General features: G+C 32.3%; 2 protein-coding genes across 9 annotated transcripts; one reads left to right on the top strand and one right to left on the bottom strand.

Annotated features, from left to right (window-relative positions):
- The first annotated feature begins 80 nt into the window (after positions 1–80).
- Positions 81–9,017, top strand: LOC123208784. Of its 8 annotated transcripts, none has more exons than XM_044626330.1 (10): positions 81–1,624; positions 2,192–2,653; positions 3,404–3,868; positions 4,636–5,316; positions 5,669–6,458; positions 6,777–6,830; positions 7,136–7,972; positions 8,214–8,368; positions 8,472–8,563; positions 8,754–9,015. In XM_044626330.1, exons 1-6 carry the CDS (start codon positions 938–940, stop codon positions 6,806–6,808), a joined length of 3,117 nt encoding a protein of 1,038 aa, XP_044482265.1. In that variant the 5' UTR covers positions 81–937; the 3' UTR covers positions 6,809–6,830; positions 7,136–7,972; positions 8,214–8,368; positions 8,472–8,563; positions 8,754–9,015. The 8 variants fall into 8 exon arrangements, with proteins under 8 accessions (XP_044482265.1, XP_044482263.1, XP_044482262.1 ...); XM_044626328.1 differs by having other exon boundaries at positions 7,136–7,774; positions 7,889–7,972; positions 8,472–9,014; XM_044626327.1 differs by having other exon boundaries at positions 8,774–9,013.
- Positions 9,018–9,522: 505 nt separating this feature from the next.
- Positions 9,523–17,519, bottom strand: LOC123208922. The gene is made up of 9 exons (XM_044626569.1): positions 17,353–17,519; positions 15,196–16,698; positions 14,724–15,084; positions 14,539–14,623; positions 13,437–13,493; positions 12,975–13,034; positions 12,655–12,870; positions 10,777–12,051; positions 9,523–10,309 (listed from the first exon to the last, which is right to left on the bottom strand). Exons 2-9 carry the CDS (start codon positions 16,586–16,588, stop codon positions 9,902–9,904), a joined length of 3,855 nt encoding a protein of 1,284 aa, XP_044482504.1. The 5' UTR covers positions 16,589–16,698; positions 17,353–17,519; the 3' UTR covers positions 9,523–9,901.
- Between the last annotated feature and the right edge of the window lie 4,274 nt (positions 17,520–21,793).

The raw sequence follows: 21,793 nt of genomic DNA, 5'->3' as shown, positions 1-21,793 counted from the left end.
TTTGCATTCAAGATATTGATTCATATCTTTTTCAAACACTTCGAGAGAGACATTATTTGCCACTTATTATGTTGGCAGCATCCTATTATAGATTTTTAAAAATAAAAATCTAAGAGGAATCATATTTGATATTATAAAGTGAATCCATTTAGATAAAAGAAAAAATTGATGGATTTATTTGGGAAATGACTAAAATTCAATATTTTGTACTTTTCTTGTTTCTAAATCCAAAGTATGTATGTAAATAGAAAATGTAATTTGTTTAATTCTATATCTCTTTGCAAGAAATGTTATTCAAACACGTGAATTGTATTCTCTACCAAGTGATGTATGCAAAGAGTGCGGCGGATTACCTATTGTCATTAGTACAATAGCTAAAGCATTAAAAAACAAGAGTCGTCTATCTGATTGGAAGTATGCATTACAAGAATTGAGAGCACCTTCACCAGCAAAGTTTACAGGATTCCTAGAAAATGATTACACGAAGATTGCCTTAAGTTACAAGTATTTAAGAGATGATGAACTTAAGAAAACGTTTTTAATTTCTAGTCTAATGAAAAATAATACTTCCATTTCAGACTTGTTCAAACATGTTGTGTGTCTAGATATTCTTGGCGAAGTTAATTTGACAATGGAAGACGCACGAGATAGATTAGATAAATTGGTTGATGAACTTAAAGATGCATGTTTGTTACTTAATGGGGTCGAAAGCGAACAATTTGCTATGCATGATCTTGTTCGTGCTATTGCCACAACAATTGCATATATGGATCACCATGTGTTTACAATGAGAAATGATGTTGAACGTGATTGGAAGGATAGAGACAAACTCAAGAAATGCACAAACATCTCCTTACTTGGCAACAATACTATCATTAGTTAGCTTTTGCCAAGTAATTTGGATTGTCTAGATCTTGAATATTTTTCTGTGTCCAATATGCCTAACTCTTCTTTTGAAATCTTGAAGGACTCCTTCACAATGTTGTCGAAGCTCAAAGTACTGAATTTAGTTGAACTACAACAATTGTCATTACCATCATCAATTGTTGTTCTGACAAATCTTCAAACATTGTGTTTAGATAATAGCGAAATTAAAGATTTTGCTATTATCGGAAAGCTAAAGACACTAAAAGTTCTTAGCTTGCAAGAGTTAGATATTGAAGTGTTTCCTCTAGAATTAGGTCAGTTGACTCAACTAAGGTTGTTAGATTTAAGTGATTGTCGGCAACTGAAAGTTATTACTCCAAATGTGATATCACAATTATCCAAATTGGAAGAATTTTATATAAAGGGATGTCCCATTAAATGGAAGCATGAAGTACTCAAGGAATTGAAGCTCTTGTCCAACCTCACTAGTTTAGAATTGGATATTGAAGATAACAATGTGTTGCCTAAAGATTTCATTTCCAAAGAGCTTAGAAGGTACAAAATAACAATAGGATATGAGTATTACGAAGATCCAAGAAGTAAATACCTAAGGATTTTGGAATTTGCATGTAATTCTCCCATCTCTCAAGAAGAATTATATGGAATCAATAATGTTGAAGTCTTACGCATAGTCAAATCTTCAAATGACGAGGAGGATCTTGATGATAAGCAAATGCTGCCATTATTTAATGAGAAGGTATCAATTTCATGTTTATTTCTTTATTTAAAAAAAGTAAAAATAAGAACTTATTTAGGCATGTGCGTGCATACACACACACATATATAGATTCCAACATTATTTGAGTTTTGAATTCAAAATTAAATTGAATGTTAAGAATTTATTGTAAAGATATAGTCAGATAATTAATAGAGGGATATCTTTTTTAGGCCAATTGGTCCATCTTTTGTGGGCTAATATTGTCTCTAAGGATTGGCTTGTACTAGTTTTATCTCTCAAATTGGATGTTCGTAGGGTTATGAATTTTGGTCCAACACACATATTTGATAAGTAAACTCAGCATGTAGGCCTATTAAGCCCAAATTGATAAGTAAAGTCCCCATGCCTTTGTTTTAATCTAATTTTGATTATGAATAATTCCTTACTCAATAGTTACTAATAACATATTTAAACTACTAACTTATATTCCTATTTGGATAATTTGAATTAAGAATGTCTTAATGTTAGTATGATTTCCGTTATTATATTTATATTACAATTTTGAATTTTTTCTTATTTATTTAAAGTTACCAAATTTGACTGCAGGTTATTTTCACCAATTTGATGGTCTTGAAATTGGTCAATATTAGTTTTGGAAGGATTTGGGAGAGTCAACTTTCAATTTTTTCTTATCAAAATTTGACACAGATGATGTTGGTGAAATGTGATAAAATAAAACATGTATTTCCATTTTCCATAGCTAAAAGCCTCGAGCAACTCCAATATCTTATGATAAAAGATTGTAAGGTTTTAGAGAAGATTGTTGAAAAAGAAGTAGCAGAAGTTGTTAATTTTATCTTTCCACGAATAACTAAATTGGAGCTTATAGATTTACCAAAACTTACCATTTTCTACAAAGGAATAGATGCTTTAGAATTGCCAATATTGAAAACACTGAAGATAGTAAGGTGTCCAAACTTCACTTTAAGATGTCAAAGTTTCCAAGATAATAATGAGGACGGTGAAATTCAAGATTCAGAGTCAAAATCCATCTTCTTTGGGCAAAAGGTATCAATCTCATGTTTATTTTTTTTATTAATAGAGTATAAAAAAGAATATATATATATATATATATATATATATATATATATAGAGTAAACCTAAATTTAGAAAAATAATTAAAATTAAAAGAATGGTGGATTGAATTTGGACAATTTGTTATGGGAATCTTGTAAATTAAACATATTAAAGTATAGGGTTTAAATAAGCCAATGCTATTTGATTTTTAAATTAGAAAAAAAATGGAAAGTAATCATAAAATTTATATTTTGTATTGCTTGAAAGTTGAGATAACACAAATATACGTGAATAAATGTTAATAATTTCTTATAAAGATAAATTAAAATCATTAAAAGGGGGCTTTTTTTAGACCAGGTAAGCTCAACACGTTGGCCTATTAAGCTCAACATAATAAGCAAAGCCTCCGTGCTTTATATTTTTATTTTCTTTTATTCTAATTCACGTTTGTTAAAGTATGGTTGTGGTGTTGTCTTTTTTCTTCTTTTCTTTTTAAGTGATTTAAACTTTTAATTAAGTATGTCTCTTTTGTCTCTATGATATATAACATCTGTCAAATTGATTTCATCATTTCCTGCTTCATTCCATTAGTTGATATTATTAGAGGAAATGAAACTAAACACATTGTTAATATTAATGGCACTTCATCTATAAATCTGTAAGATCTAGTTATTATTTTATTTTTAAAATTTTCTCAGATGACTTGGTAGATATTGAAACATTAACTAACATTGACCACAGGTTATTTTTACTAATTTGATGGTCTTGGAGTTGGTCAATATTAGTTTTGGGAAGATTTGGGAGAGTCAACTTTCGACTTTTTCTTATCAAAATTTGACACAATTGATTTTGGAGGGATGTGATAAAATAAAATATGCGTTTCCACTTTTTATAGCCAAAAGCCTCCAGCAACTCCAATGCCTTAAGATAGTGGATTGTGAGATTTTAGAGAAGATTGTTGAAGAAGAAGAGGGAGCAAAAATGGTTAAATCTATCTTCCCACAATTAACTGAATTGAAGCTTATACATTTACCAAAACTTACTGCTTTCTATCTAGAAGTAGATGCTTTGGAATTGCCAATGTTAAAAACATTGGAGATATCAAATTGTCCAAACTTCACTTCAACATATCAAGGCTTCCAAGATAATAATAAGGACGGTGAAGTTCAAGTTTCTGAATCAAAATCCGTTTGCTTTGAGCATAAGGTATCAATCTCATATTTATTTTTTTACTGAACATAGTAAAAGTAAAATCTTATTTATTTTTACCGAAAATAGTAAAAGTAAGCTCAACATGTAGGCCTATTAAACCGAAATTGAAAAGTAAATCCCTTGTGTTTTTTGTTTCAATCTAATTTTGACTGTGAATAATTCCTTATTCAGTAGTTGCTAATTTCATATTTGAACTAACTTATATTTCTATTTGGGTAATTTGAATTGAGAATGTCTTAATGTTAGCATGATTTCCACTATTTTATTTATATTACAATTTTGAATTTTTTCTTATTTATTTATTTAAAGTTACCTAACTTGTTACTCATCTAATCATACTCAAATTTGCCTTTATTTCTTGTTATAATGTTGTACGTCATGAAACATGCAGATATTGTCATATTCAAGCTAATATTTTCGTCTAATAATTACTAATTAAGGTTGGGCAGTGCAGCATAATACAAATACATATGTTTTACTTTTCCTTCTTACTTCCCACATTTATAAAGCATGTTTAATTGCTAGTTTTCATAAATAGTTATTGACTTAAAATAAAAGGTAATATCGAATAAGCCATTAATTAATTCGATTACCATATTTTATGAATTTAATCATGTGCTCAAATGTTTTCAATTTCTTATTTATTCAGTAATTAGTTTCCAAACTTTCTAATTGCTTCCCTAATTTGTATTTGGATAAAATTAAAGGTTGGTTTTAAGATTATCATTAACTAACTGGATTTTCTTTTGATGGACTTGTAGATCAATTCTGATTTGAAGGTATTTAAATTTGAGGATGATTTGAGAAGTATTACTTGGGAGAGTCAATCTAAAACTCTTAAGACTTGCAATGGAAAATTTTCAGTGAAACTCCTTCAGAAATTTTACAATTTGAAAGTGCTTAAAGTATCTCACAGCCTATCCAGAGAAATTAAAAGCCCATTTGATCTTCCGTATCTTGAAGTTGTAGATATAGATCGTTGTTATAGATTGATAAGTCTACCGACATTCTCAACTTATTTTCCAAATCTCAAAGTTCTGCAGTTAAGTTATTGCCACGGGTTGATAAAGAGGATAATAACACTTTCAATGGCTAAAAGTTTGGTGCATTTGAGAGAAATGAGTATGTACTGGTGTAAGTTGCTAACTAATGTAGTAGAAGAAGATGAGGCTGATGCAACAATAACTGACATTGGTTTTCACAATTTGAAAAAGTTGTCATTTAAAAATTTAGACTGTCTTACATGCTTTTGTTCTGGGAATTACTCTTTTAATTTTCCATCTTTGGAAGAGTTAATTATAGAAGGATGCCCCCACATGAAGACTTTCTGTCCGGGAATCTTAAGCATTCCAAGGTTACACAATGTCAATTATGAGAATGAGCTAGTAGAGATTGGGGAAAATGACTTGAATACAAGTATACAACAAGCACACAAAAAAAGGGTATGTATTCAATTAATTAGTTTAAACATATTTCTATAATTTTTTAAGAATATCATATTTTCAGCTTTAATTATAATAAATTGTGTTTTAAAAACTGTTGAACTTGATACCACATAAAAAGGAATTAGCTTGTGTATATGCTAAACATTTTTGTTGAACTAGTGATCGCAACACTCTAACAATAAACTACGGTATATTTTTCTAAGAAATTTTCCAAAAGCACTATTTTATATTTTTAGTAACCATTAATACATAATTTTTTTTCTCCCTTTCCTTTTTAAAAATTTATATAATTATTATATATTTTCAAAGACAATATTATTGTTAATTTGATTGACATGTTTTTTTTCAGGTTAACTCCGATTTGAGTAAATTATCATTAAGTGGAAGAGATATCATGTCAATTTGGCAAGGAGAGTTCAAAGAGAACTTTGACAAAGCAAAAACGGTTGAATTGATTAAGGATGAATATGCACACATTCCAATTCATATCATTGTAAAGTTTATCAATCTTGAAAACTTCATTTTGAAAGTGAGTTCATACGAAGAGATATTCTCATGTGGAGAAAATGAGGAACATGTTGGAGCACTTGCAAAATTGAAAACGCTAAAATTGCAAGGACTTTTTAATTTAAAGTGCATTTGTAAAGAAGACTTTTGGTTCAAAACAATTCTTCAAAATCTTCATTCTTTAGAGGTAAAATATTGTCACAATTTGATGACTCTACTACCACCTTCATCATCTTTAGAAAATCTGTGCTCTTTGGAGGTAAGTCATTGTGATAGAATGCAAAACTTAATGACATTATCAATAGCCAAAAGTCTGGTGCGTCTAGAAGGGTTGACAATATATAAATGTGATATGATGATAGAAGTATTAGCAAATGATGGAGATATAGAGAAAGATGAAATTGTTTTTAAGAAATTGAAGGGGTTGTCATTGTTTGATTTAGAAAGTCTCACACGCTTTGGTTTAGGGAAATACACCTTAAAATTTCCATTTTTAAAATCATTATTTGTGAGTAAATGCTCCAAGATGAAGACTTTCTTTGATGGAGACTTAATCCTGCCAAGGTTACGGAGGGTGAATGAGAAAGATTGTTCAAGTGATCTTAATTGGGTCACACAACGATTACAAAATGGTATGTATTCATTTATTTAATAATATAGCTTTTTTGCACACATTTTTTGTTTTCCTTCATTGAACTAGTTCTAGTCAATCCTCAATATTGTCTTTAATTAACATCCTCTTAGTACATATAGAGAAGCTAAAATATTACAATTTATGTATAAATTAAAATAAATTGAGTAATTGTGTTCTTCAAATATTGAGGTGGTTAATTGTTGGGGAAATTCAACATCTTCTTGTTTAATTGAAGTATAAATTAGACATTGAAAGTAGCATTACTTCTCTACGGTTTTTGTTCTACAATTAAATTTATGTATTGTTATGATTACAGATTGTTCAAAGTTATGGGAAAGATTTCCATGATAGCAAAGTGCAAAATCAAATGGTAAGTGTGTGGTTTTAGATGAGTTGACATTTCTCCTTAAACATATTTCAAATTAATATTAATATATATAAGTTGCCTTTATAATTTCAATTGATTAATAAATTATAAAGTTATATATGATATTAATTATAAATCAAAGGGACTAAATTGAAATGATATAATCACATAAAGGACTTTATTGATATTATCAAATCTTATAAATGATATAGGTGTCTCGACTTCATGGATTAAGGTCATTTTCGTCATCTCAAATATATAGAATTAAAACTAATTGAACGTTTATGTTAATGTTTTTAATTTCGCAGATGAGATTGTCAAGTTATTCCTCAATCTGTTTGACATGTTGGCGAAATTGGTGCTAAATGACTTTCAATACATTGGGAGCCGATCTAAAGTTGAAATTGATATCGTTTTTGTTAGATTCTAGTTGCTAGGTGGACTCAATGTGATTTCAGGAATTTTCATTGAGGATTTATGTAATGTTGTTGTAGTTTTGAAACATGATTTACTTGAAATATTGTTTGAAAATGTGATTTCATGTTTTGTTGCTAGATGATTGCAGGTTTATGAGAAATGTAGTATTTAATTTAGGGAAGGTCTATCAAAGATTATAAAGTGCAAATACATTGAATTGAATGGCTCATGAATATATTTATCTGGTTAGCATTGTATTGTACTTCAACTTGAGCAGGTATAATTTGATACGGATTAAGCTGTATATATTTTTAGTAATTTGCTTTTGAAATTGATGATCATAATCAGAAAATGTAGCTGGTGGTTTAAATGATTGGATCATCTGAATCTGTCTTTCTCTTGTTGTCTGGGTCCTTTTTGAAGCCTTTTGTTTTTCGGTTGTTCTTCATTTGAAGCCTCACATCCTTCCTCAAGTATAGAAGCCACCCATCTGATATAGAGCTATTTAAATGGGAATTCTCCTTCCTCAAGTATAAAAGCCACCCATCTGATTGCATCAATTTCAGCACTCCAGCCCTTCTCCGGACAAATTTTTGGGCTGACATTTTAGTTTCAAAGTAATGTGTTGTTCTTTGTGGTTACAGGTAGTTCTAAGCCCTCCGGTGGAACTTTCAGAATGAAGCCTCTGCATAGATTGTGAGGCATTGCCTCATGTTCCTTCTGTTTAAGTAAGGGTCGTTTTTCCATCTCCAGTTTCTGCTAGTATCTATCTTCAATTCATTGTGACATTGTTGTTCTGCATAGATTTAGTGTTTTTATCGAAAATTGGCGTAATCATTCTAATTTATTCTCCAAAAAATCTTCAATCTTTAGTGGAAAATATTGTCTCAATTTGATACTTTGCTACCATCTTCTTCATCTTTAGAAAATCTAATGACTTCAATGGTAGATTGTTCTAATGGACTGCAGGTGTGACTAGAAAGCTTGTCAATAAGAGAATGTGAAATGATGAGGGAGATACAGAGAAAGGTGAAATTGCTTTCTTTAGACAAGGCTTAAGCATGCAAAGTTTAATAGAGGTGAACTGGAAATATTGCTGGAAGTCATACAACCATTACAAAATGGTTTGTATTCATTTGCTTAATAACAATGTACTTTTTGTTGTAGACTTCTTCATTGGCTTTATTGAATTAAAACAACAAATCAAGTTGTTCTTTGTGATCACAGAATTTTCAGTGCTGTGTGAAAGATTTGCAGAATAAAAAGGGTGAGTGAGATAGTAAACTGAAATGTCCATCAACATGCAGCAAAATCATCTGGTGAGTGAGTGATGTTAGATGAGTTGACATTTCTATAAGTTGCCTTGAAAAATTCAGTTGATTAGATAGATTTCAGGGTATATGTTTTAAGAAATTATAAGGATAAATATGATATTAATTAAAAAATTAATGGGACTCTAGGAATATTATCTCATAAAATAGCAAAACTTAGTATGGACTGTAATGGTAGATCTTGATTGAGGCTATCAGGAGATGGAGATGAAGTGAGGCTTTATTTTAGACGATCAAAGGAAGAGGAAGCTAATTAAGGATGTGCTCTCCTGGTAATTTGCCAGAAATCGGCTGGAAATGGAAGAGAAGGCTCTGCTTTCAGAGGCAAAATTTTTCTAATTATGAGCCTTTACAATAAGACAAACTCAAAAACAAAATTTAAGAGCAAAAACAATACATGAGAGTAACATTCTTTGTAAAATATCTAGTTCTTCATGCCTATGATAATCTTTTGGCTTAAATATCTCCTTCTTTATTGCTTTTATTCTGATTTAGCATGAATTAATTCATATTCTCACTTTTATTGTAATCACAGAATTGAACACAATTACCGAAATTTCTGGTAACGTATATGCCAATACTCAAATAACCGTAATCCTACTAAAAGACACAAAATCCTGAAAGCTACCATTGCGACTGGATTCGAATAGAACCAAATTGGGTTTTAATGAATTAAATTCAAATTAAAACTCTAATTCAGCTCAAGTTATGAGGTTTACTGTCAATTTCAAGTTATTGTATATTTGTCTAGCATTATGTTCACCAATTCAAACTCAAATTAGACTGCCTAGAATTGAACTAAATTCGAACAAAGATATTCAAACTCATTTTTGTTTGAACTTCAACTCTGTTCAAATTCACCCTATCTGCCATACAGTCAAATTCATCAGTTATTCTTTTATTGTCAAAGCAAGTAAATTGGGTTTTCTTGATATCAGTGACAAAACTTGCAAGAAATATTTCCAGAGGATCATTTATGGCCCCCAATAGTGGGACTACTAAGCAAAATCTAAGTCTGTACATGATGTTCACTCACATTTACTTTTGACTCATCCCTTAAAACTCAAAAAACATATTCACAATTAGGCAAAAAGAAGAAGACCTTCTTTATAAACTAACTAGCAGCTGTATGAATCAAGTAAATCCAAACTAGTGTTAGTGAAAGGGAGAGATCAAATATCTCCAACTCTTCAAGTCCTTAAACTTCGGCACCAACAACTCCTTAGCTAATTGGGATAGATGACGACAAAGACCAGTAGCCAATATCTAAACATCACTTCCTTTAACAAAACTCATGTTTTACCATAGAAATATTTTAAACTTTTATTAGTTTGGCCCACGCTTCCTTGGTTTCCTCCCTGTCGGACTCAGGCTGAGTTGTTGTGCCACATCTGTGCTATCCTTCTGCTCTGAAACCTTTTTAGTGTTGGGGGTTGTCTTCTTGAAGGATCTGTTGACATGAGAAGTATCTTTAGCAGCAGGGCTTTCACTGATTGTTCCCTCTGCATTCTTATGTTTTGTGCGCATAGGATGGCCTGCTGCACATGAATTTAAACTTAGCCATGAACTGCTTGTAGTTTCCTTTTCCATGGTAATCAATCCCAGCTTTAAGAAAGGAGGAGAACCGTTTCCAGGAACCATATCATTGCCCTTACCAAGAGGACTCCTTGGTTCATGCCGCTGATCAGTAGCATCTCCATCTCTAGCATTTTCTTCAAAATTATCTCGAACTTCCTATGAATAAGAAACAAATCAAAAATAAAAAAGCAGAAACTAGTACACAACAACTCAGAATGCAGATAAACAGTAACTTCTCCATGGACCAAGAGTATAGGCATTTATTGACCAGTCAATAAACCAAGGAAAATAATGAAAACCAAAGTACCAGATCAACCACAATTGTACTACATAAAAATCAGAGACCTCTCTCTGGCACTTTTAGTGTGCAAGAGGACCAAAAATTCAAGCATTAGAGAGTTACAGAAAAGTGCTGATAGATTCATCCAAAAATCTGGTTTAAAACATCTAAATAATCCCAGCATTTCCCCAAACAGACAACCTTCTCTGCAAAATGTATAAATGGGGACACTAATGAAGCCATGACAAATAAAGTGGAAATACGTTAGTCTCAGCACAAAAAATGCACACTTCTTATAACTTAAAAGCAACAGAATTAAGATATAAAAGAATATTAGAGCCACCTTATCTTGCATTTCAGGAATTTGTTCATAGCCTGAACCCTCATCTCCTTCAGAATCAGTCATCTCCTCACACTCAAACTCGACATGTTCTTCAATTTCTTCATCAGAGTCACTTAATTCTTCCTGTTCCATCACAATCCCAGGATTGGAATAATCACCAATATCGTCAATGTTTCTAGTGCTTGGCACATCAGACAAATGACCACTTAAAACATCCCCGCTGTAATTTTCACCACAATGGTAATGTATACTGTTAGTATGTTGAGTTTCGGTGCTTTGTCCAGAATCTATGGCATTCTTCTCTGACTGCACAATATTCTGTGCAGTCATATCCTTGTTTCCTAAAGCTCTCTTCTTTGTGGATGATGAACTTAGATGGATCTCCAAGTCCAGTTCATTAGCTTTCTCATTAGATCTGCTTACAGTTGAGGGTGCAGTCACTGAATCAACATTTGCCTTCTCATTTCTTTTCAAAAGTGGGTGAAAATCAATGGCAGATGACGCTGTATAGGAGGACTCTTTGGTCTTCAAAGATTCATTAAAGCAACCAACATGACTGACTTGGCGAGGATTGTGAAAAAGACTCAGATTAAGTTGAGGCTGATTAGCTGAAAAGAAACTAAAAGAACTGGATGTATCAGTCCCAGTGTTAAGAGGATAATATGGCAGACGTCCATCTGCAGGGGCCTGGAACAATAAAGGATGCATCTGAAGATCTGATTCAGCACCTCTTTCGTCCTCAGCAACATGAGATACTTCTAGTTGCAGATTTCTGACATTATCCTTCAGTGAATTACTTTTATCTCTTCCAGTTTTTATTAAATTTGGAGATCCCAACCTTGCAAGAGGAGATACTAGAGGGGCTGTACTTTTTTGTCCAGAACAGCTGACACCACTGCCAGTGACAGAAACACTAGCAGATGATCCACATTGGACACTTTTGAAAGCTGACTGTGAAATTATACGAACAGATGGTGGGAGATTAACAGGAGGCAAGTCTGGCGCTAATTTCACCAAGTGTGCCTTCTTGTGTCTACGAGCCCTATATGGTGGCAAACGGACTTGAGACTTTAAGGTTATCAGTGAATGGTTTGGCTGTTGCCCAGACCCATTAGGAAGAAGTTTATCTCTAATATTTAAACAAGAACCCTCAGAAGACCTGTTATTGGGACCAGCAGGTCTCCAGTCTGCCAAAAATGCCTCATGAACATAACGTTCATCTCCATATTCTATGTAATCGTCTCCACTATTATTACCTCCACCAGCATTTTCGCCCTGAGGTCAACAAAGAAGATAATTACATCAATAATCTTTGAGACTGAGGACAGATTTTCAATGACCAATCAATTAGAGAAGTTAAATAATATGACAAATAACCCAATTCCTTGGCTCAAGTCAAACACCTTTAAGGTTTGTTGAGACAATTTGTCACTGCAGTAAGCTTAAAATTGATACCAAAAATTTTCAAACACTCGCTGAGTTATTCATACAACGATATAATTAACTCATAAAAAGCCCCACATTAGGTAGCTTTTTCTTATTATCGTTATTACAGAATTTTCAAAATATTTAACTCATAAAATTACTGCCACTCATTCTACACATTGTTGCTATCATACTTGTGTGCATAAAATCATTAAAACAGGATGAAACAAGATCAAACCAAGCTGGAAGAGGTCAGCTACTCTATAGCCCAATCAAGAAATTTGATGAAAATTAGAGTGCGCAAATGTTTTTTCTATATACAAACCACAAACATAAATAATTGTCTGGCATATCAAAACTCATAAGTACCTGGCATAAACTAAAGTATCACAAGAAGACGTGAAGGATTGAAAGGCAATTTAAAAGTTCCTTTACTTCAAAAGGTAGACAAACCTCTTTATCATCAAGATGCCAATTGGCCAAATCAGCAGTTCTGCGCTTTTTCTTTAATTCATACAACCGCCTTTTCTCCTTTTTAGCAGCATCTTGTTTATAACACTTCTGAGTTCCAAGAGCAATACGCCATTGCCGGCGTAACAAGGCTGGATCCCTATGCGGGACAAGAAATTTCCACACAGACACCCAATCAAGTTTAAAAACCTTCAGTCCCTGTTAAATTAAGTTGCATTAAGTTTCACATGACTAAAAATATGATGACAATCAAAAGACTCCAAAAAATGAAAAAGCAGATTAAAAAGGCCCAATAAAATCACCTCATGAATACATTCTATCTCTTTTGCAGTCAATGGAGAGGTTTTAAGCCTTCGAACATCCTGCATTGAACACTCAAAGTTTAATAACATGTTCACCAATCAAAATAATGCCCAATGGCATATATGATGCACAAATCCTGGTACAGTTAATGCCAAACCTTTTCAACCAAAAAAAAATCTAACTAACCAGTCAATACTTGCAATATCACACAGCATAATGATACCATTAGGGCAATTACCAAAATCATAATACCAATACTGCCTTTTACCCATTCAACATGCTAGATGATTATTCAACTAATTAAGCAGGCAGATCCAATCAGGCTGATTAGATTTAACTGATTTAGATGATTAATATTTTATCACTGGTATCTTTGGGAACAGATTTGTTTAAGTTCAATAGATTACAGCATTATAATAGATTAAGGTTGATTTTTTTCTTCTAAGCAAGTTATTATATACCTTAATGGGATTTTCTGGTGCTTTAGATGAGCAACGATTTTTCTGCCTGACAAAAATCTGCAAAACAGAAGGACATGTCAAATAAAATAAATTTAGCTCCTATTCATAACAGTGATTGTCAAAATTACTTCAAACCCCAGAACTCTACCTTCGGAATACCATTTGATGAATAATAAACTGATAAAAAATGCAAGTCTTGATCGGCAAGACATTTCTAAAAGCTAAGAAGATCAGAGTCCAACTACATCAATCAAACCCAACACAAAATCTAAATTACTAAAATAAAACTTCAATCAGGACATTTTAGTTATCACTAAGAAATCAGACCTTAAACACACATGAAAGGATAAATGGTATTTATTAATTATTACCAAGGTAAAAGAAAACTAACTCTTGTGACTCTAATGCCATACTCACTGTTCTGGGTAAACTAGGGCATACTATTTCACTCATTGTGGGTGACAAAGTAAAATCTGTTTATGCTGAGACACCAAACAGTATTTCAAAAGGATTAAAATAAAGAATCCCACATTATATCAATAATGAGTTGTGAACAGCATGAAGAATTAGCAACATTCAGTATGCTATAAATGTAAATGTCCTCTACTCATAAGACAATAAAGCAACAACAATAGAAAAATGAGAGTTTCTCTAAATCATCCACACAAAGGCTATGGTTTTTCAATGAAAACTTTCAAAAACAGTACACTGCAAGCAAATATAACCCTCAAGTGGAGTAACTGCCATCTTTAATGGATGAAATAAACAATAGTGTGAACTTGAATGCTCCAAGAAAATCAGTCTTCATGAAATTTCAACCAGGAAGGATCTTATAAAATAGTTACTAAATATATACTTCTCATAAGCCAACAGCCATACAATTGTTTACATATCCAGTCATTGGGGAACCAAATACTAGTTTTCTGTGCATCGAGCAGTGTGAGCTGACTAGCGAATCTTTGCCACAGCATATTATTCCTTTATTCCTTAGCAGAAATTGCATGAAGTATGGACAAGCACATGAAATGACGATTACAGTTTTTCTGTAATAAAAATTAACAGATAATGTTGTACTTGTTATGCAAAACAGAGGTATAGCTACCTGATGTTTAGTTTTGCAAGGAAGAAAGCGTTGCTGAATTGCCTTCCAGTCTGAATTATATTCCATCATCCCTAGTGCCAATAGTCTGTAGTAAATTCCAATGTAGAAAGGGAAAATTAGAAGAAACTGGTTAGTAAAGAAGTAAGTCAGTCACCAAAGAAAAGGCAAGGAAGCATGAAACTCACTCATCCTCTGCATCAGTAAAAAGCACCCGATTTGCAACAGCCATAGGAGGTGGCTTGTGTGGAAATAAGGATGGATTAAAAAGGGGGAAAAATCTCTGTGCTAACTCGGAAATATCCTTAGGGACTAAAGCAACAGATTGCTTTTTTGTACTTTCAACAAGTGCAGCTGCCAGTGACTTCTTCTGTGGTTGCGGTTTTTCACAGGGAGAAGATGTTGTCTTAGCAGAAGAGAGAGTTCTTTCTTTTGAAGCTTCAGCATTAGCTTGGACAAATGAAGTAAAAGGAAAAGGGAATAAAGGCTCTTTTTCAAAGTGAATATCAGAACTAAATTCCACACAACGTTTTCTGTACTCTTGGACGGCTGAAAGAAAAATAATTAATCAATAAGAACAACTTCAAAAGTGAGCCAAACAAAAAAGCAGATCATTGCAAAATCATGAAAAATAAATTTGATTAATTCTACATGACATACCAGTATAAACTTCATCCATATACTTTCTAGTTAATTTAAGCGGAGCTACATCCAGAACAGATAGAACTTGACCACTTACTGAAGGCACCCAAAAATAGCCCTTTAAAGTTTGAGAAGATGAGTCAAAGGTGCTTTGTTCTGGGCAAAACTGGAGGACTGTATCTGGCACAGATGAACAAGTGTAAGGAGGACGGAAGTGAATATCAGGATATGGCTCACTTCTGTATGCTATTACTTCATCACGTTTGTTAAGAATCTCAAAAACCAATCCTTGAACTTGGGAGGCAATATGCTGCCAAGAAGGATCAAGAATACAAAGTGAAAATACTTGAATAAGAAGTTGCACATGCTCATGCAGTAAACAATGCAACTGGCCTATCTGATGTGGAGTGAAGCCATTGATTATAGTATCTTCAGCTGTGGAAGATACACTAGTTGAAGCAGTCTGAGGTATCAAAATTTTCCCATTAACAGTAGGGAAAGGGACGATTGGCGGTCCATTAGGCAAGATTGGTAAGAGGGGACGCAATGGCCTCTTTGTCTGTTCTAGAAGCTTCTTTTTATATCGTGCAGAGGCTTTTTGGTGTCTATTCTGCCTAGTCTCTGGCCGTCTTCCAGCCCTCACTTTTTGGGTCTTCTCTGTTATGCCTTCATCATAGTCACTCTCAAGCATCTCTTCAAGTTCTATCTCAAAATCTGCATCATTATCCTCATCTTCATCATCAGCATTTTCATTCCCCTGAGTTGACAAGCCATCAACATCTTCACCCTTCAACACAGCAGCAAGGAACTTCCGATACTCTTCTTCATCGTCAACATTTTGAAGGTCTTCATCATCATCTGTTTCCTGAAGAAATGCCTCAAGCTCATCAAGTGTGAAGCTTGCAAGTGAATATCTGGCCCTAGTGCGCCTACAGATGGCATCCTCATCATCTAAATCCATCACGGGCTTCAACGTGTTAGTAGTATTACCCAAATCTCCTACCATGCCTTCATTAACCTCAATCTCACTGCTTGTTGAGCCATTCTCCTTTTCTCGAACACTTTCTGCTTCTGATTGAGAGATTAAAACAAATTTTCTCTTCTTCGTTTTTTTCAGAACATCCTTTCTGCACTCAGTTTTTTCACATGCTCCTTTAGGAGAAACTTTACTTTGCATTGCAATTTCCTCCTCAGCATGGTCAGAATCTCCAACAATTTCAGAGCTCAAGCTCGAAGAAGCTTCAGGTGAAGGAGTTCCTTTCAGAAAGGGATTAAAATCTACATCTTCTTCCTCATCCTCTTCGTCATCCTCATCCACAGGATTCATTGGATTTTTACTGTCATCTGGTGGTGTATCATGTTCACTAACACACCCAACTTCAGTCAATTGTTCATTCGCAGTCGAAGGCATTTTGAACAATTTAATTACCAACGACTAATACTTAATAACGTCAAAGATGTCTATAATTTCTGACAGATCCAAGCATCTATGAGAAGACAATCAAAGCATCGCTTGCTGCCCTGAATCAAGTAAAGAAAGCAGAAATGAGCAACAATTTGTAAAAATAACACCAATTAACAATTAAGGCTTCACGTTCATACGCACATATTCGTCCAAAATTGCACATAAATCTCACCAAAAGCAAAAATGGCAAGTAAACTTCCAATCAGCTAACAAATATTATATATCATATATAACCCAGAAATCCACCATACTTGCATAGCAAACTTGAGTTCAAAACTAGAACCCGACTGAAACCGCTAGAAGTACTAAAACGAACCTAATTGAAATTTCCAATAATAAAGAAAAGAAAGTCACCAAGCCCCATTATAATAAATATTTTCAAATGGATCGTCTTCATTATACTCAGTAGCGATATCAAAAACTAAACTTAATAAAAACCCCTAAAAAATATAAACTAAAACTCATGGCGTTTCAACAAAAACACTGAATCTTAAAATCGAGTAATCTCAATCAACAACTTGTGGGCTTTCAATCAAACTATCTTTCCAAGTTGATTCTTATTGAATCGATTACAAACTTTCAGCTATCACTACGACGAAACGACGTCAATTCGGCATAGTTTAATTCACCAAAAAATTAAAATGAATCATTTCAACACGCAAATTATGGAATTTTATTTCACAAAACGAGAGAAAGAGAAAGAGAGGAACCTGGATGATGAAGAAATGTTTGAACATGATTTGATATCCGAAACCATGCAAACAATTTAAGAGGAATCAACCTAGAAATCAAAATTAATTAAATAAAAAAAAAGCTTCTTCTTCTTCTCGTTCTTCAGTTCTACTCAAGAAAATCGGGGTTTTCCCTCGCATTAAGAGAAAATGAAAGTAACCAAAAGAAAAAAAAAAAATCTTTTCACATGGACTTCAAGCCTTCCAATTTGGGCCTGTCCAAATCTTCACTTAGGTCTAAAGCATAGCAATGGGCTGGGTCTAGGATCTTAGCAGTTGTTTTTTGGAAATCCACCCAGCCCAACTAGGCCCTGTTAAGCAGACCGGTCAAAGTCAAGTTAAAAAACTAATTTCACGATATGATTGAATCGACCTCCAATCAAACCGAACAAATAGCATCAGATTGCAGTTCAACAATCAACTCAATCTAACCAAACCATTGTCAACAAATTTTGCACTACAAGGCAATCACTTTGGTAAAAGTATTAGTTTATATATTATTTTAGTAATATATTTTTTATTATATCACTCGTTGTTGTTTATTTTAACAATATATATTTTATTATCTATTTTTGATTTATTAATTATCAAAGATTTAGATAATCTATGATTACGAAACTAGTATGATAGATAATATAAGAGTGACATAATTATAAGGTAATATTAATTTTATTAACATTACCTTTATTAAATTCTTGGAATAAGAGGCTTTCATATTCAATTAAAATTACATATAACCCAAAACCTTATTGTGACTGTTTTATCCTTACTCAAACATATATTAAGACAGAAATGGCCTTCATTCAAATTAAAATTACTCACGCCACCACCAATCGTGGCTAACCACCACATGCCAACCACCATCATGCGAAGAGGGTTAAGATAATTGGATCTTGTCATCATGTGAAGAAGACAAAGAGAGTTGAAACCTATTGACATGTAAAAAAAGTTAAAATGCTTAGATTAAATCACTAAATGATGATATAGTAATTTTATAATTTTAGAATGTTTATGATTTTTTCTAAAATAAAAACCTATCAATTAAAGATTATTATTGTTATTACTATTATCTTACGGTACGATACATAATATTATACATGATTCGGCTGCGCATTAGTATATGAGATATTGACCTTACAATAATTCATATCATTGATAAAATTAAGATTTTGCAAGCAAAAGATCTTCACCAATTTAATGATTTAACCATGATTCACAGGTAATATAAAATTCACCAAACTAGACTCCACCAATGAGCTTCTAATCCCATATCATTCTTCTCATATTATATAAAATAATAATAATCAATAAGATTGATTACAGCCAGAAAATATTATATTATAGTAATTAAAGCATAATTTATAAAGAGACGATGGAGATTAACATACAAGTTCCGTGATTAAAAGTACAATTAATATATATATAAAGATGGTGGGCATCGAATCAAAGTCTCTTTCTGGCCCTTCCTAGGCTTTCAATGTGAAGAAACCTTAAAGCTAGACAGCTTGCATGCATTGTTGCTAAAGATAAAAACAATTTTTTTTTTTTTATATTGTAATTTTCAAAAGGAATTTTTGTTTGTATATTGTCAAAAGGGTATGAATACTAATCAATTAAGTAGTGTATACACTTGGGGTAAGTAATATATTCTAATCTTTATGTATAGTATAGGATCGGTCTTATCCTTTTGGTTCGAAAACTAGCAAAGTTATCCCTTCTCCGTTTTATGATTATCATATGAATTTGTTATTTTTTAGACTAAAAGTGAGATGATGTCATTGATTTTGAAATTTCAATTTTCTTGTAGCTAAATCAAGAGAGTGAGGTTTGTTCTTGATTTTTAAATGGGATTTAGAATTTAATTTAGTCTATATTGAAATTAAAGACTTGTCATTAAATATAATGATTTTAGACTTAGTTTGGACCTTAATGTAGTCAAAGGCCGGACTGCGAATTGATAAGTTTGCATGATAAGATAGACAAGTGATATCAATATAAGATAATTAAAATTTTATGACAAATTTATTAAATATATTTATTAGATAATGTTGAATAATAAATATTTCTAATCACCAATACCAGAGGTCAAATAATATATTTTGAAATCAAGATTCGAGTCTTTTTATCCTCGATATTTATTTATGTTAATCTCAGTATGACGGTCAAATTAATTAGTCCAGTCAAAGTTTTAGGACTAGCCATCCAGAATTCAAATAGTCCTTTTAGGGAGGGGATTTATGCGTATCACATGAAAATTCAAAAAGGAAGTGTGAAATTATGAGTTTTTGAAATGAGGGGACGATAGAAGGTGAGAATACAATTTCCTTATATTACAAATTAATAATATAATTTCATTAAATTTGGTATTGTTGCTAGTAGATTATAGAGATCTTTGTGGGTTCATGAGAATGGAAGCTTCCTAATATTATAAAGAGAGAAGAAACTTTTGCCCTAATAAAATAAACCCTAGAGCTGTCCTACCAACCAATGCATGCATGAAACCAAACTATTCAAAAAGAAACCTTGACTGTTCCTTCCACTTCTCTTTTCTTCTTGTTGATTCCAGGTTGATAACAACTAAATCATTGAAAAAATGTGTCTTTTGCTTAATTAATCTTTACGTGAATGATACGCGAATATCAGAGAATAATTTTCTTTTGTAAAATTTTTATGAACCTTATTGACGTTTAAGATTACTTATAGTTTAGTAACTAAATCATCGAGAAAAACGTGTTCTTTATCATCTTTTCAACATCAAAATTAATCATGTGTAATGTATCTAGGTTTTTTTTTTTTTTTCTTTTTTAGTATATAGTAAAAGATATATGCCAAAGTTAGGATTAAATTTAATCGGATATTCAAAGAAAAGGCAAAAAGGAAGAAACACAATTAGGTTAGGTTAGGTTAATGACCTAGTAATTTTTTTAACTTAAAATTTTCTTTTACATTCCTTAAGGGTTGTAAATTTTATCTATGAAATGGTGTTAAGAGATGTAGAGTTGGTATTAATATGATTACCTTTTTAACTTCTTTCATATCATTGTCGGATTAGTAAAGATAAACCATTCATATTTATATAAAAAGTTAAATTATAATATCTCGATCCATAAAAAATGAATATAAATAAGAGTAAATAAATAGGGATACTTTGAAAATAATAGTTACATAAACAAATTTTACTAACTTATCCATACAAACTTGCATGATAGTATGTGATTGTTTATATTTTTTCTTATTTAGAATTACTCAATCACATGCAGTCCCATCAGTTTTTATTGATAAATAATAAAATTTGTTTGTACATATAGTGTCACTCTTTTGAATAATAAAAGAGTGATAAGACATATACAAATGAATCTTATCGACATATCCAGACCAACCAATATAATATCATATGAGTGATTTCAAAATAAAAAATAAATAAATAATCACATACTGCTACATCACTGTATATAAATAAGTTAATATTTGATGATTTCTTCCTTTAGAAGAAAGTATAAAAACAAGGACCCAAAATTTGGGGGTTCCACCCTTAACCAATGCTTTTTGGTTCAATTAAGCACAGCCATGTGCTTTTGTTACCAAGTTCTACCATCATTGTCATTGTTATTGTCCTTTCAATCTAAACCTTACACATGTTTCAATCATAGTGGTTCTCTCCAGATTCTGTCTCACGATATTTTTTCAAAATTGGCCTAACTCTCTAACTATAAATACACTTACCCTCCCATGCATTCAAAATAACAAGAACTAAGCAAAGTAAGCTTTGTTACTTGTTTCTCAAGGTGTTCTTGTCTGAAGAGGACCAAAGAGAGAGGCATATTAAGCATTTAGATTGTGATAATGGGAGGCAACAAGCAAAAGAAAGGCTTCTCTGTATTCAACATGCTCAAATTCAGGAAGTCTAAACCATCTCGTGATGAGTATGCACGGGAGGAGAACACAGGAAGTGGAAGAAGGGTGTGGCCTAGTGATGAAGACAAAGGTTCTTGGGTTGCTGAGCCTGGTATTGACAGGAAAGCTCAAGATTTTATCGCAAAGTTCCACGCAATCCGCTACTCCGAATCTGAACTCCATGCTGTTTATCAACCTGGAGTTGCAACAGGGAAAGCTTGAACATCATATCATGAATAGCTAGTTTCATTTACTTATCAAGTTCTTGTATGTCTTTGTTTTTTATTTCTTAACTCTTGTAATCATGTTCATAGCCTGTGAATCGCAATAATGAATGCCAGAAAAAAATATTTCTTCCCACCTCTCTTCTTAATCTTTTTCTGTACAAATTGAATGGTCAAGCTACTTGAAATTACAAGCAATTGATGCACAATACTAAAGCTGAATGAATGAATTTGAACCCTTTTTATTGCAAGCATATCTTTTCAATCTCATCATTTCTTCTCTTCAAAGTTACTGTAAATTT

The sequence above is a fragment of the Mangifera indica genome, chromosome 2 (assembly GCF_011075055.1).
Source record: "Mangifera indica cultivar Alphonso chromosome 2, CATAS_Mindica_2.1, whole genome shotgun sequence".
NCBI lineage: Eukaryota > Viridiplantae > Streptophyta > Magnoliopsida > Sapindales > Anacardiaceae > Mangifera > Mangifera indica.
The sequence above is the reverse complement of the archived record's forward strand: the minus strand, read 5'-3'. Positions and strand labels throughout refer to the sequence as shown.